Genomic DNA, 17,656 nt, shown 5'->3' with positions numbered 1-17,656 from the left:
CTATCTATCTATCTATCTGTGTATATTTCCCTATGCAATAACTCAGTCAATTTTTAGTCTACAGACTTGAAATTTCATATACAGAGTACTGAGATTTGGGATTATCTATGTGATCGGTTTTCGGTCAGAAATTTGGCTGTTAAAAGGTCAAAGTTCAATGATTTGACCTTTGAGAACTCTACCAAACTCCTCCGACAATTTTGGGTCTACACAGTTGAAATTTTAGAAAATTATCGGAGGAGTTTGGTAGAGTTTTCAAAGGTCAAATCATTGAAATTTGACCCCTATTATGACCCCTTAACATTTATTGTTTTGTGCTCAAATCAAGTTATTAAGTTAGATACATGTCCAAGGAACCTATATCTAAAATTTCAAGTGTGTAGACGTAAAATTGTCGGAGGAGTTTGGTAGAGTTCTCAAAGGTCAAATCGTTGAACTTTGACCCCTTAACAGCCAAATATCTGACCGAAAACCGATCACATCGATTTTCCCAAATCTCAGTACTCTGTATATCAAATTTCGAGTCTGTAGACTAAAAATTGACAGCGTTATTGCGTAGGGAAATGTACATAGACAGCCAGACACACGGACACACAAACACACAGACAAACACACAGACACACAGACACGTTCACTTTTATAGATATATAGATAGATATAACATAAAACTCTATCATTTTATAAAAGGAAATTTGTCTCTCTGTGTGTATGAGTTCGTTACCCATAGACTCCTAAACGACTAGGTCGATTTTTTTTTTTTTAAATTTCATACAAATATACTTTATGTATCTGGCAGTGTTCTTTTATAGGTTTTGTATCGGAATGTCTTCGATAAGTATCGATAATTGAAAGAAATCTTGTGGAATAAGGAAAAGACAATTTTAACCAAAGTTACCACTTTATACAGATTAACGCCACAAGCGAATTTGAGAAGTTTTATTACCACACAAGCAAAAAAAAAAAAAAAAAAAAAAAAAAAAGAATGAAAGAAAGAAAAAGAAAGACCAGGCATATAAAATCAACAGTAGGCTCTTTAATATGACAGGGGCTCGTTCGAAAGGAATATTTCTGTTTAGAACACAATTGAACTATGGTACTCGATTTTTGCATTTTAAACGTTAATTCAAGCCGTTGTATATAAAATAATTTTATAAAATAAACAGCAGATTCTCTACAGTGCAATGTAGACTACAATGTATTGCGGTGTAAGTCACTGTGGTGAGGCACGTGAAACTTACTCTCAATCTACCAAAAGAATAGAAAATGCATTTGAGCATGATTACAAAATCTTTTATTTCATCTTTTATTACACTATTTTGAATTGAAAAACTCATATTTCAACAGAAATATATATATATATATATATATATATATATATATATATATATATATATATATATATATATATATATATATATCCTGGCTTGGGGTAGTTGCCTGTCTAGCCGCACTGATGTACCGTGAAACAGCGAAACAGTTCTGTATGTGGATGACTATATATATATATATATATATATATATATATATATATATATATATATATATATATATATATATATTATAAATTTTCCTAATATCTGTCTGTCTGTGTGTGTGTGACACGGTTTATCTCAGCTTACAGGCAACCCACCCAGGCAAGTAAGGTACCAAAATGAAGCTTATGACCCAGCGGATGTGTTAGTGATATTTATATAAATGTTTGGTGTACGGAAATGCAAAAATAAATAAATAAATAAATAAAATAAAAAAATAACAATTTACTAAACAATGTTTTATTTACTGGATATTTTTCCGGTATTCACCGGAAGTTATTATTTCCCTTAGTAAGTTCGATTTACCGTGTGTGTGTGTGTGTGTGTGTGTGTGTGGCGCGGTTTATCTCAGCCTACCGGCAACCCACCCAGGCAAGTAAGGTACCAAAATGAAGCTTATGACCCAGCGGATGTTTTAGTGATATTTATATCCATGTTTGGTGTATGGGAATGCAAAAAAAAAAAAAAAAAAAAAATGCAAAAATATAACGATTTACTAAACAACGTTTTATTTACTGGATATTTTTTTGGTACAAGAATCCAAGTTTGCCCAGCTGGGAAAACTTGGGTTCTTGTATATATAAAGAGATCGAGAGATTGAGAGAGTACGCGTGTGTTGTTGTGTTCCTAAATCATATTTTACCTGTTTTCATTACTAAGAACCAATTTAGCTTTGAATTGTTCGCGTGATTCATAGCACATAAAAAGACGAAAGGTCGTCTATCATATTCAAACCAACTCACACGCTATAAGTCTTTCATTAAAAAAAAACAAAAAAACATTATTATTTTCATGGATAAACCAACGGATTGAGCGGATACATCTTAAGAACATCCAGGTTCTTCTTTTTGAAATTTCTCTTATAATTTCTGCACGAAATTAACTGCCTTTGTCACGCAACCGCTCATCTGGAAATGCACTTAAGCAACATTATTTGTAACCATGGAAACAGGACTGGGTGCGTTTCAACTGAAAACGTAAAAATCTTATAGAAGAAGAGTCGCAATTGTTATTCTTGTTAAGGAACGCTAAGTCGTCTCCTCTAGAATAAGAAACCTGCACTAATAGAAAAATAAGATTAGCAAATAGTTAGATCTGCCAGTTATGAGTTTTTTATAAAGATGCGTCGAACTATGGTTTAAGTTAGGTAATTGTTAGGGTTAGGTTTAGAATTAGGGCTAGTTTAGATTTACGTTATTTATTTTCCAAGGTTAGTTCTCTATTATTATTTCTGGTTTCATGTATTTATGCTTTTCCTGTGTAAATCTCGTGCACATGCAATAATAATGATGTATTTTTGAAAACTTAAGTCGGTTTTAGTATTTTTCATTTTTTATAAATGTGAGGATTTTTTTTTTTTTTTTTTTGCAATATATACAAAAACTGTATAGGGTTTAATCAGAAAAGGCCTGAAGAATACACATGTAAACTTTGGCAATTTTGAGTTGATGCATTTATTTGACTAAAAAAATTGGGCTCATGTGGATCCTAATTTAAAACATCCATGCACAAAGATCCGTAAAATCCGAGTTTTTTTTTTTTTTTTTTAAAGACAGCCTTTCTGTTTTCGGAATTTTGCCCTGACAGTACAAGGCGTGTCAAGTAATCGCGCCTGTACAGTCACCTTAACACGGTTGCAGTATAATTATATCTATTATTATTGTTTATGGAAACCGGTTCAAGCAAGTAAAAAAAAAAATAGTAAAAAAGCAACAACTGTAAAAAATAGTTTAAAAAAAGCAATAACAACAACAACAACAACAACAAAAAACAGGATAAAAGTGCTAAAAATATATATGTTTTTTTATTTTACAACCTCAAATATTGACTTAATTCATTGCAATTGTTTCCACACACAAAAAAAATTTACTCTCTGATTCGTCAGATGACAAAAGTCTAAATGAGAAAGGGAATAAAATATGATTTTTAGGGTAACGAGCCGATATTAACAAAACAAGAAGGAAAGAAGCATAGATTTCCGTCATAATCAAATTAAGTTGAATTAAAAACTGACGAGTGTGAGGGTTACGTATTTGAAATGAATTAAGCGTGTCAAAATGCAGACGCTGCCATGATTTGGCTGAGACGGTTACATGTAATGAAGTGTTGTCGGGAGGCTTCTTTCGGCCGTAATGTTAACATACGTCTAGTTGATTGCATTCTAATATAGTCCTTTATATCCTATATATACGCCCTACATATGTTGGGTGGGAAAGCATTTATATGACAAATAGTTAATATACGTCCAGTTAGTTGCGTTTAATATATGTTCTATTGTTTATCTTGGGTTTGCGGCAATTGCGTGATTTGAGTAAAAGTTAAAAAATAATTAGAAAAATGGAGGGTTAATAATTAGGAAAGAAAAAAAGGGAAAACATTGGGGTTAAATCTTTTAAAATTTATTGAGTGAGTATTTGATGCGAAGGGAGGTTATTAAAATAAGCAATGGACTTAAACTTATACAAATAAAAACTAAAGAAAGAAGGGGGTATCTAAAAAGATTATAAAGGTTAAAAATGATACTATAAAACGGTGTTAACATCCACTCGTAACCCTAAAAATCATATTATATCCCCTCTCTCATTTTGACTTTTGTCATTTGACGAGGCAGACAGTAAATTTTTTTTGTAATAGATGAAGTCAATAATTGAGGTTGGAAAATGAACACACACACATATCTATCTATCTATCTATCTATCTATCTATCTATCTATCTATCTATCTATCTATCTCTTTCTCTCTCTCTCTATGTATATATATGTATATATATATATATATATATATAAATATATCTTTTGTTTTTGTATACAGAAAGTTGTTAGATTAGAGTTTGATATAGGTATCTTAAGCTGTCCTAACTATCGGGCTTGAAACCGACAGTACCAATGACTTGTCTCATCTAACAACTGTCTGTACACAAAATATAAATACGCTCTTACATTTCGGATTTTCCTTTTAATTTAGCACTCTGCTGGATTTCTTTTTCCAAAAAAAAAAAACTAATATCATATATATATATATATATATATATATATATATATATATATATATATATATATATATATATATATATATATATATATATATAAAAACAGAGATGTGTGTGCCCTGTGCCACAGACGATTTCTGATTGGTTAATCCAATAATCACACCTCCTAAAAAAGTATAGTTCTTACGCTCTTAACTTTACCATAAATATTTTGGTCTTATTTATTGTCCATCTTGGAAGGGTTTAATTTTTTTCTAACTTGCCATTTACAAATTACAAAAATACGAAAATTACAGACATCACAATCCAACCTCCGACTCAACGTCCGCCATTCACACAACAGGAAAGCAAACGCGGGACAGATTGTTAGTACTACTACTACTACTACTACAAACAATACAGCACGAAAACGCGCACACACGCACACGTCCACTACCGTCCTTGGCTACGTCACGCTGTTATGGCAACACGATAAATACACAGTAAATTTGATTTTCTTCATTTCTACGCAAATATTACGCAAATATAAATCATATAGAATATCTGTATGAATATAATTACACGTAATAGTTAAATAAAGATGATCATCGTATAAGAGAACCGAAAAAAAAACTAATAGGGAATCTGTATAAAGTTGTATTTTCTTTTTAAATAAATAGAAAAAAGGGGTGTTGATAAGACTATCGATACTTATACAGTTTAGTGACGACATTAAAAAATGGAAATATTGAAAAAAAATTTTATTGTACGTAACTGTTATAGACTGAAGTTCTCCGAAAAAAAATTTCACTTCATTTGATCAAGTAATTTTGTTCTTACAGCGAAAAACAATTATTTATCACGACGACGTCAATATGGCCATTTTGGAAATGTACCTAGCAGAATACCTCCATTTTAGGCCAAATTTCGCAATCTAGCCTTTTTTTTCTCGCCATATTGAGATGCGCACAACACATCTGCAATTTTTTTACTTTTTTTTTCTTTTTTTTTTTTTAAATCTGCAATTTTTTTGCGTTTTTTTTTTTTAAATAAGAATACTATTGAATATGCAAAGAAATTGAAGAATGCAAAGAATTGAAGAATTTTTATACGAGATTATTTTCGAAACATGCTCAGTTGGACACGCATGGGTCGCATGGATAACTTCGAAACTTCGTTTATTTACTTCTGTTACAAATTTAAAAAAAAAAAAAAAACACCCCAAAAATGGCATCTGTCTTCGCAAAAAAAAAAAAAAAAAAAATCTCATTCTGGTGGGGGGAAAAAGGCTAGATTGGCCTAAAATGGAGGTATTCTGCTATGTACGGCAGAGTTAGCCAGCCTGCAATAACATTTCCAAAATGGCCACGTTGACGTAGCCGTGATAAATCATTGTTTTTCGCTGTAAAAAAAAAACTACTTGATCAAATGAAGTGAAATTTTTTTTCGGCGAACTTCAGTCTATAACAGTTACGTACAATAAAATTTTTTTTCAATATTTCCATTTTTTAATGTCGTCACTAAACTGTATAAGTACCAGACTATCAATACACACAAAAAATATAGATTTATTTTTGGGTAAAGTTCCTCCGGGTTTTCCTTTCACTTCAGTAAATAATGGTCTTTTGTTATATATATGGCGTACTATTATCCTTATATATATGATGTTTATGTTTATATATATGTATAAGTGATAGTGTCTGTGTGTGTCTGTGTGTCTGTGTGCATTTCCCTACGCTAAAACTCTGTCAATTTTAAGCCTACAGATTCGAAATTTGATATACAGGGTACTGAGATTTGGGAAAATCGATGTGATAGGTTTTCGACAGAAATTTGGCGATTAAGTGGTCAATATTCAACAATTAGACCTTTGAGAACTCTACCAAACTCCTCCTACAATTTAAGGTCTGAACACGTGATATTTTATATATAGATTCCTTGGACATGGATCTAACTTATTAACTTTACTTGATCCCTAAACAATAAATGTTAAGAGGTCATAATAGGGGTCAAAGTTTAAAAAAATTGACCGTTTTTTTTCCTCAGCATACACTTCAAAACACCTGGGCAAGCCGGAGATTGCTAGTATATATATATATATATATATATATATATATATATATATATATATATATATATATATATATATATATATTTATATATATATATATATTACTCCAGAGTTAGCCAACAGTGTAAGGTAGGCAAACAGCAATTCTTTTCCCCTTTTCAGGAATATCGTTTATGGAATGTAAGGATAAAATAAGAGAATTCAGAGTTACGAAGCTGTTAAAGTAGTCCAATGGTTCAGTTTTTACTCTCCTTAATTATAAATGTTTAAAATATAGTTTTATGATAATTGTCATCTCAAGTAACGCCCGATTCTCTGAGTTCAGTGAAAAAGAAATATTCGAAATCTCAATATTTTCATGCCATTAATTTATCGCAGAGAGGCACAGGCCGCGTGTGAAAACAGTTAAAGATATTTGATCGACAATAGAACTGAAACATAGCGTCTTCTTTTTTGTGGGAAAACTCACAATTGAATTGTTATCGTTTTGGGAAAAGGCCTTGGATATCACCAAGTGAGGCCACCGTCACTACGCATTAAAAATAACATTGCCTCATATTGTGCTTCATGTTTCAGGACATTTTAAATGTACGTTTATTTTTATCTTATGGAAAATACACAACGATTTAACGAATCGCGTTACATATCACCTGGAGGAAATATACAACTTACAAACATATATATATAGGCCAGTATAATCAGGTTGACACACCAGTCTCCGATAGTTCACCGAAGTTAAGCAACTTTGAGGCTGGCCAATGTCAGATGGATCGAAAGTTGAGCAGCATTTATTTATTTATTCATTTCGAGTGAACCAGATGATCATTGTTGGTATTGGTTTCTCCGATATTTCTCTAGTAAGGAATTTTTTCCTAGAAAAACATTGGATAATTACGGAGAGGACCATGTGCACATTGCCAACGTATTGATTAAAATTGTTTTTGTGGAACCCACTGGGTTCGAACTTGGCACATCCAGGTTGTCAGTCCGTGTCTTTAACCACTTAACCAACGTCATCTTCCGGCGTCGTATGTAGGAGAACGTCGACAGATTCGTGTCAGAACTGGAAAGCGTAACGTCCTTACGTCCTCAAACCGGGACATATATGAGACTAGGGACCGCTTGTGAATATAATATGATTTAGAAATCAGCCTTCGTTTAATTATATATATCGTATCCTTATTATTGCTGAGAGAGAGAGAGAGAGAGAGAGAGAGAGAGAGAGAGAGAGAGTGTGTGTGTGTGTGTGTGTGTACTATAGACTCGGAAACGGCTGGGCCGATTCTTTTTTAAAATTTCACACGAAGATACTTGATGTGTCTAGGGGTGTTTTTACGTGGAATGGCTTTGATAAGTATCGATAATCGATAATCGAAAAAATCCGATTAAATCCGATTAGATCCGATTAAAGGAGAAAGTTCGATTTTGACTTTAAGCCAACACTTTTACACAATCGAACATCACAGTTTATAGTGCGAGGCCTATTAGTTTGGGAACTCTGTTTTGGACCCTGTCCAAGAGGAAGAGACTAGTGGTAGATGCACCAGCTCAGATGTGGGAACAATACTCCATGCACAGGCGAATGGTGGCTTTGTAGAGGTACAGGATTCTTTCAGATGTGAGTAATATTCTAGCAAGGTAAAGTGAATCGTATACATTATTTATATAATGTTTATATATTATTTATATATTATTTATATAGTGTTTATATATTATCTATATATTATTTATATATTATTTATATATTATTTATATAATGTTTATATATTATTTATATATTATTTATATAATGTTTATATATTATTTATATATTATTTATATATTATTTATATAATGTTTATATATTATTTATATATTATTTATATATTATTTATATATTGTTTATATATTATTTATATATTATTTATATATTGTTTATATAGTGTTTTGTTGTACACCGATGTCATCATTGTTGCCTTCTTTGAATGGCATAGCATAAATCTTAATAAAGGGGTTTGTTGTGTGAGTCTGTGGGTATTGTTGTTTAGTCTGTAAGTATAAAAAAAATATACCTGATGGAACGATAAAATTGTCGCCCTAGAAAAGACGACATGATTCCATTTCCGTTCGATTAAACCCGGTTTTCATTTCTTTTTTTTTTTTTTTTTTTTTTTGCAGACCATCTACTAGTTGGCCTGTGTACAGATCCCAAGAGCGATAGAAGCCTTCTATCATGTCTGAATGTGATACGATGTTCAACGAGCGAGATCGGAGATGTGCCGCTGTACAATTCATGCTCTCTACCGATCGAAGTCATGACAAGCACCATCAAAATGCAAATCCAGACAGTTCAACGCTTAAGGGCATAGTTCAACAAAGTTTCCAGCCACGGTTTTGGTTTTTGATGTGGTGTCAAGTGAGGGACACATCATACCACCTCGCCTCTTCGAAGTCGGCTTGAAATCAACATCAGTGTACCTGGACGTGCTGAAGAGTGTGGTGATCCCCTGGTGCAATCAGATGGCTGCTGGTAGACTCTGGTTGTGGCAACAGGATTCGGTGCCGGCCCAAAAGTTCAAAGAGAACCAGGCTCGGCTTCAGAAAGAGTGCTACGACTTTGTACCCTTCTCTCACTGCCCCTCCTTCACCCCGATCTGAACTGGACTACTTCGTTTGGTAAAACATTGATAACATCACCAACATGACCTCCCACAGCACCAAAGTCAGCCTGATCGCTGCTATCCGCCGAGTATTCGCCGAGCTTCCGCTGCGCTTGTGGAAAAGGCATGCTTCCAGTTCCGGGCCCGTACCGAGGTGGTGATTGAGGCTGAAGGCGGCTACATTGAATAGATATCAGCTCTACTACATAGTTTTAAAATAAAGTTGTAGTGTTGTTTTCTTTAGGGTGACAAATGTATCATCCCACTCTGTATATACATTTTGAATAACGTTGTCTTTCTTTCCGTTTGTCCTCAGCTCCAGTCAAAACTGCCGAGTTAGCTAAACCGTATCTGATCTTTGTGATTGTCTTCACCATTTTTTTGCTTCTGACTTTCGTGTTGCTCGTCTATTTGATGTGGAGGAAACGGATGATCTTTGTCATGAAAATCGTTTACTACCTGCAAAAATACGAAGACTCAGGTAATTTCTTTTCTCCATTTTATTTTAATACTAGCAGGTCGCCAGGTGTTGCCCGGTCGTAAAATACGCATAAATATTTGTTAAGTTTGCAGGTTGAAACAAGTAACGTAGAAGGCAATACAAATGACGACTCAACAAACAAAGGTAGATCAAATAAGAAGTGTATTAGGAAAAGGTATATTTACAGGATATTTACATAATGGTGTCAAATAAGAGAGTCTTTGCTGGAGAAACATATCTGCTCTCGGCGGCCTTCGGTAGCTTCTGGTGAACACACACTCAGACTAACTGAGTCTTCCTATTTATGTGTAATTACTATCCACATATGCAAATGAATGTGTGCTACCACAACAATATTATATTTTAATTCATACAGAAACTGAGACATGTGCATGCGAGAATTACGATTTTTTTTTCTAATCCGGTCACTGCTTGCAAATAAAAAATAAAAAAAAAAAATACTCGAGCTGAGATCGAAACCAAAACTTACAGACAGTCAGTCAAGCACGATAAGCCGTGACACGTTTTTTTTAAAAGGTGTTTTCAAACTACTTATTCGTATCACAAGTAATATGTAATGTGAACTATCCACGCATGCGACATCGTGAAACAGTTAGCAATTAAATAAACATCCGATAATTCCAACGTACCGATTTTCAATTTTTATTCCTTAGCAACCTTTTTTCTGGATGAAAACGGATTAAAAAGTTTTCCACGTGTCCGAAGATCCTATATACTAAATTTCACGTCTGCAGATCAAAAACTCGTTGAGTATATAGGTTGATAAATGTCCTCACACACATTTTCATTTTTATAGATATATAAATTTATTGATTGATTCACCAGCTAGAATACCAGCATATTTAACTAATTGTAAAGGGGTTTGTTGTGTTAGTCTGTTGGTATTGATTAGTCTGTAAGTACCAGAAAAGTGGAAAGATAAAATTGTCGCCATAGAAAAGATTTTGTGGCACGATTACAAAATCCGAAAATTGGGAGGGAAGTTGCAATTTACTTTTCATTTTTTTCTTTTATTACGCCATGTTTATATATATGTATATATATATATATGTATATATATATATATATATATATATATATATATATATATATAACTACTTAATTTACTAACATAAAATTAATATACGAAAGTATAAATTTATGCGTAAACTTTAAGTATTTACTTCAAAAGTGCTCAATACGTAGGTAGAGCTAGTTAGTAAGTTATAAAATATATATGGCGATTAAGCTACACTGAATATTCCGCGTTTCATCCACTTTAGGACTCTTCAGGCTTATGCTTATGTATACATATTACATGGCGGTCACCACTTATCAAGGCCCGGAAGCCACTCGGGGATAAGGGTTATTGCGTGTACAGTAATCAATGGGATAGTATCGTAGTAATAGTTAGTATTGGAGATTTAATAAATGGGGCGATTCATCAGGGATTTGTCTATGTTGGACTTGAAGACATCCAAGTTGTATATATATATATATATATATATATATATATATATATATATATATATATATATATAAGCTGAATGTGTGTATGTGGGGGGGTCACGAATAGGCTCCTATATGGTTGACTATTTTAAAAAACTGATTACATATAATGATAGAAGATGTATCGAAACACAGGAATGGGTATTTTTGATCTGGCAGAACGGTGGTTCATTTAATTTGTGGGGTCTGCGTTCGCGCCTGGTCCACAAAGTATGGAAATAAAAAATTTAAAAATTAAAAAAAAAACTTTTACAAGTGTTTTTAATATAGATGTACATAAGAATACTTTGATAAGTATGTTTTAACTTAAATAGGGATGGTATAATAAAATTGTGGTGTCTGCGTTCGCGCCTGGTCTCCATAGAATAGAAATAGGCACAAACTGTAATAAAGACTTTTCATATCTATCTGCGTAAGTATACTTTGATAATTATGTTTCAGTTTGAAGAAATATGGTATAATAAAATTATGGGGTGTTCTTTCGCACCTGACCTCCATAGAATGGAAATATGTCACAAAGTTTAACAAGGTTTTTTTAATATAGATCCACAGAATATTGTGATTAGTGTTTCAGTGTGAACAGGTATGGTATAATAAATTATGGGGTTTATTTATTTTATTTTTACTTTCATCATATTCTGCTTTGGTTTTGATACCCCCAAATTCGAAGCTATCTCTTTACAACCCTTCCTTTTCATAACCTATCATACTTTCATAAATCAGAGTCCATTTTCTGTAGGCTGTTTTTGAACCCAGTCAACGACGGGTACTTTTGTTAGTATATATATATAGTTTTTATTTATGTTTACGCGTGCATTTATAATATTGCTACACGATCATGGCAATGTTTCGGTCAATTAGTAATGAATAACCAAAGACTTCGTCGGAGGATGTTGCTTTGAAGAAAGTCAGGTCCTCAATGGAATGAAGAAAAACACAAATTTCACAAAAATTGAAATCTGAAAAATGACTGAACTTATGCATTCATGGCCCGGGAGTTCCACTCTCTGTTGCAGATATTGACAGTGTAAGACTATAAGAAAGTAACCCCTGTCATGGTCGTGAGTCAGGAGAGATGTATCGTTGACTTTCTTCCCTGAAGAAAATATTGGACCGATCAACATTCATCGGCGCCTGTTTACGAAACCGATGCAGTTGATACCAGCATAGGAGATGGGTTCGTCGATTTCAGAGTGGCGATAAAGATGTGAGTGACAAAACATGCTCCGGACACCTACGCATAAACATCGTCCATCGCTAGTAAAAGTGGATTGATAATGATGGTGACTATGTAGGAAAATAAATTATGGGGAACAAAAGGTCACCCGTTTTAGTTCTATCACTCCCGTCATTGTTACTTTTCAGCTTCCTTTTTTTTTTCTTTTTGAGTTAAAAAATAAAATGCATTTATTTTGAGACGACACTCGTACTTCTAGAGATCAGTTACGCAATGCGCAGATTGCTAGCCTATAGTGCGCACAGTTTCTCACAAGCGTTATCTCCTCTTTTCCCGCGTTATGATTTTTATGATTTTCCATGTTTGTCTGATGTTTTCTAATGTTTAATCACGTGATTTTTTTTTCTTCTCTCTTTTTTCTTTCTCGTTAAAAAACAACAGATGGCAAACTTTACGATGCGTTTATATCTTTCCGTTCTTCCAAAAGCGACGAATTTTGGGTCTTGAGCACCTTGCTTCCGACGCTGGAAAACGAGATGGGCTTCAAAGTGTGCGTCCATTTTAGGGATTTTCTTGTTGGGGAGAGTAAGTAAACATTTTCATATTTTATGCCACCTACGAAGGTCAAATATACATTCTTAGTTCTCATTGTGATGGTCATCTAAGGCTCAGATGGTCAAGTAAAACTTGTGGCTAGAACATAAAAGGTACCTCAGCTGTTGATTCTGATTGTCATCCTTTCAAAGTATTCCGTGTATATGTTTTCCCCCAGTGGATATATTGGCAAATTTAGAGTTGAGTTTTATTCCAATCTATATGATCCAGATTTTATCCCGAAGTAACAAAATATGCGGGGTATTTTATACGAGGTGCGTTCAATAAGTTTCCAGACTTTTTTCCGTTTGGGCATATTTATTGATAGTACACACATGACACTCTAGCCCCCTTCGAAGTAATCTCCTCCGGTTGCAATGCACTTGTACCGTTCACACAAATTCTGGAAGGTCCCATCGAAATCCACTTGTGTGAGGGTGACAACGACCCTCGTCACAAATTCTTTCATCTCTTTAATTGTCTCATAACGCAGCCTCTAAGATTTTTTGGAGTTTAGAAAATAACCAAAAGTCGCAGAGAGGTCAAGGTCTGGAATAAGGCCTGGAGGAACTGCTTTGATACTTTCTTGGTTAAATAGTCTGTGACAAAGATAGAGTAGGTGATTGGTGCATTCGCGCAAATCTTTCACATTTTCAGTTCCTCACGAATAAATGTGTGCACAGTTCTTACACTGCCATCAAACTGTGCATTTATTGGTTCTATAGACACACGACGGTCATTATCTATGAAATTCTTTATTTGGCCAATCAACTCTGGTGTTTTGACTTCCTTACTCCTCTCACTTCTCTCATCATCCCTCACAGAATTCTTGCCTTCCTTGAATCTCTTATGCCTCTCAAAAACTGATGCTCGATCCATGTAAGATGGTCCAAAAGCAGTCTGAAGTATTCCATACGTTTCTGTGACATTTTTTTCCAAGTTTAAAACAGAATTTTATTGCAGATCGTTCTTCTAAAGTGTCCTCACATCCAGATTGCATTTTTGAAATTCACCTGCTATGACAATCAGGCTTTAGTAGAGTGTATTCCGATATCTGCTGTAGCTGTTAATTTGAGCCTGAAATCATAAAAATTGGTCAGTCATCCTATAAGATGTATAGCAATAACATACTGAATTTTCAAGTGTCCGTGACAATTGTAAATGCATGTACAAAACATGTCTAGAAACTTATTGAAGGAACGTATTTTCCGGCTTGAGAAGATGATATCATGGTGGAGGCACTGTTGCCGTACAAAACAATAACACGCGTTACTTCTTTTGGTTTTCAATATCGCTCTTCTACATATTTTTCTCTCGGTCAGTTCCGTTGCAATGTTCACTGTTCCTTTATCAGTCAATTCGGTCTCACGGTGCAGCCAAACCAGTCGAGTTTTCTACCACAAACAATCGACAGAATTAGAATATGCGGGTTCATGCTGTCGCTATTCCATCCCTGACAATATTGTTCGTCACATCGTTCATTATGTTCATGATTTTTCAGTAGCACCTAATCTCGAATGCCTGAATTCTATTAATATCATTTAGTGGCCATGCTTCACGTCCTTGTGGAAATATAGATATTCAGTAAGTGTCCAGGCCAGTTTTATTTTTCAGTAGCAGGGCTTTCTATTCTCCTTTCCCTCCCTCCACCACCCATTTTTCTTCTTCGCTCAGCCGATTACTCTCTTTCTTTCTCTATCTCTCTCTTTCTCTCTCTTCTTTTCTCTCTCGCTCTCTCTCGCTCTCTCTCTCTCTCTCTCTCTTTCTCGCTCTCTCTCTCTTTCTTTCTCTCACACACGTACCCGCACACGTTTATAGATTACCCAAAGAATGAGTTGAAATAAGGAAAATAACTTCCTGAAAAAGACAGTTACCTCCCTTTAATTAGTACCTTAAATTGGTAGAAAACAGAACCCCCCCCTCCCCGATTACCGAGGAAATCTCTTCGAATTTAGGGTCAATGAATGAACTTCTATATTATTTTAATTTATATGGAGGAGCTGATCAAGAAGAATTAGAGAAACTCTTTAAAAGAAGACTTATCGGGATAATACAATGCTCAACCATTGAGTTGAAGCTTATATACAAAGGGAAAAAAGAAAAAAAAAAACGACAGTATAAAGATATATACTAATATATCCCGTACCATTAATTAATGTAATACCCTTATTGAATGAACGATTAACTTTATATGCATTACTATATATCTATATATTGTCTTTTCTTTTGTATTTTTTAATTTATATTATTTATCCTGGACAACACCGATCAAGAAAATAGCAACTTTGTGGGTGCTTTTTTTTTCTTTTAGTTTTTTTTTTTACTTTCAGCTGAAAATACTGCCCTTTATATTATAGTTGTAAGTTATGACCGCTTTCATTTCCACTACTTCAGCTATTGATTGTGTTATTCTGGCAAGTATGTCTGTCTCTGTCCATTTCTCAGTAATTAGTAGGGCTATGACAGCAGCATATTCTTTTCATTGTTTTTACTCTCGAGTATATATTTGACAAAGTTAGACACAATTAATCAACCGAGAACCACATCACTCTATATAAAAAAACATATAATATATCAATGGATATATACCTGAGAATCAAAACAAGGAAAATAATATGCTGTTGTCATAGCCCTAGTAATTAGATAACCCGGATATTTAAATTTATATATGTTTTTTACATTTTCCGCATCCACTTACGACTATATTACGGGCTTGTTTTTGAAGCGTTGTTGGCCACCGCCTTCGCTTTCCTAATACTTATCTCCACCTCAAATAACTTGGAGACACCGTCAATATTACGAATTAACTGAATAAGTTCCTAACTCTTAGACATACTATCAATATCGTCTCTGATTCGAAGGTTGGAGATTTTACGCCCTCTGATACGATGAGCGTTCCAAAAGTAATTTTTTAGTCTGCCCGAATAGATCAGGAACACTGTTATGATGACTGAATTTATGCATTCATGACTCTGTTGCAGATATTGATCGTGTGATACTCTAAAAAAGCAACCCCTATCATAGACGTGCGTGAGAAGCAGAAATGAGTCATTGAATTCCTGGCGAAAGTGCATTAAGAATGGTAGTGACTATGTAGAAAAATAAATTCTGGACTACAAAACGTTACTCGTTATAATGGTACCACTCCCGTATTCGTAGCTCTTCAATTTTTTCAGTTAAAAAATAGGTTTTATTTTTAGACGACCACTGAATTTAATGATTATGTTACTCACAATTTTAAATACACTGTTCATGGAAAAGCAGTTCGTAGGATTTTCTCGTAAAAAGGGGGCAGTTTATTACATGTAATATTTTATTATTTAATTGTCGGTAAAAGGAGACAGTTTATCACATGTAACATTTTATGATAATATTGTCGTGAAATGGGGCAGTTCATAACATGTAACATTTTATAGTTTAAGTGTCATGAAAAGGAACAGTTTATAGCATGTTGCATTTGATAATGTAATTGTCTTGAAAATTGAGAATTTATAACATGTAACAGTTTATAATTTAATTGTCCTGAAAAGGACAGGTTATCGCATATAAAAGTCGATAACAGTTTTGTCCTGAAAAGAGCAGTTTGCAGCATGTGTCAATTGAAATGTTTGTCTTGAAAAGGACTGTCCATCTCATTTCATTAGTTATAAGATTGTATCATTTACTTCCATGAACTTCGACTGCAGCTGTTGTAATCGTACACGATTCTTCGAAGCCTGAGTCATTATTATTATTATTATTATTATTATTATTATTATTATTATTATTATTATTATTATTAAGAATATATCTAACAGAGTCTGAAGTAAAAGATATCCTGGTTAAACTCCGATTGTCTCTGAACTATTCCTTAATTGACCCGTTACGGTGATAGTTTCAATTCTTTCACCTGAAATAAAGTTGATTAAACCTATTCCAACTGTCACACACGAGTCTCTATCCAGTGTGCGTATGGATTAGTATGGCTGTAGATCAGAGTTTTATAAAGAGTTAGTCAGCCTCCTTCTATTAGCAGAAAACAGCTATATTCTTGTGGACACTTTTGTAGTTTGTCGGCTCAATTAGTAATGACGTCTGTCTGCAGAAGCAACAGTGAGGTTAATTCTAGTCTTTTATATATATATAAAGTAGTAGCGCTCGTGTGTGTGTGTGTGTGTGTGTGTGTGTGTGTGTGTGTGTGTGTGTGTGCGTGTGTGTGTTTGTGTGTAAAACTCTCCCACAGCCCACACCACTGGACCGATTTTGACCAAACCTGGAATGAAGATGATTCCCCAACCTAGGGATACTGCACGCCAATTTTCAAGATTAAGGTCAAAGGTCCAGGTCATAGCCTATGTATATACAATATCCTACAGCCCACACTACTGAACGAATCATAACCAAAACAGACATGATGATGGTCTCTGGCCTAGGAATGGTGCACACAATTTTTTTAAGGGTAAAGGTTTAGGTCATATTTACTGCAACTCTTCATAATCTCCCCCAAAGTTGGGATTCGTCACCATCCATGGGGACCGCCACTATGGGGCCGACCTACATCTTTATGGATTTGAATCAGATCACCCTCTTTCGCTCCTATCCTCTCAACCAATTAAACAAATGGTAACCATTGTGATTCTTTGTAATTTTTTTCAATTTCATGTGGAACGATATAAGTGTCAACTTTGATATAATTTATTTACTTT

General features: G+C 34.1%; 1 protein-coding gene across 2 annotated transcripts in view; it reads left to right on the top strand.

The window, feature by feature from the left end:
- LOC145296922 (uncharacterized) overlaps positions 1 to 17,656 on the top strand; it is a 120,481-nt gene that overhangs the window by 22,548 nt on the left and 80,277 nt on the right. For both annotated transcript variants that reach the window (XR_013870075.1, XM_080143115.1), the window contains exons 3-4: positions 9,527 to 9,691; positions 12,819 to 12,962. Coding sequence is in view for 1 of the 2 variants with exons in the window: in XM_080143115.1 (XP_079999241.1) it covers positions 9,527 to 9,691; positions 12,819 to 12,962 (309 nt within the window). In the remaining variant the exon portion in view is untranslated. The remainder of the gene's footprint in view (positions 1 to 9,526; positions 9,692 to 12,818; positions 12,963 to 17,656) is intronic.

Source organism: Euprymna scolopes, chromosome 17, assembly GCF_053919585.1.
Source record: "Euprymna scolopes isolate OS-2025 chromosome 17, ASM5391958v1, whole genome shotgun sequence".
Taxonomy (NCBI): Eukaryota; Metazoa; Mollusca; class Cephalopoda; order Sepiida; family Sepiolidae; genus Euprymna; species Euprymna scolopes.
The sequence above is the reverse complement of the archived record's forward strand: the minus strand, read 5'-3'. Positions and strand labels throughout refer to the sequence as shown.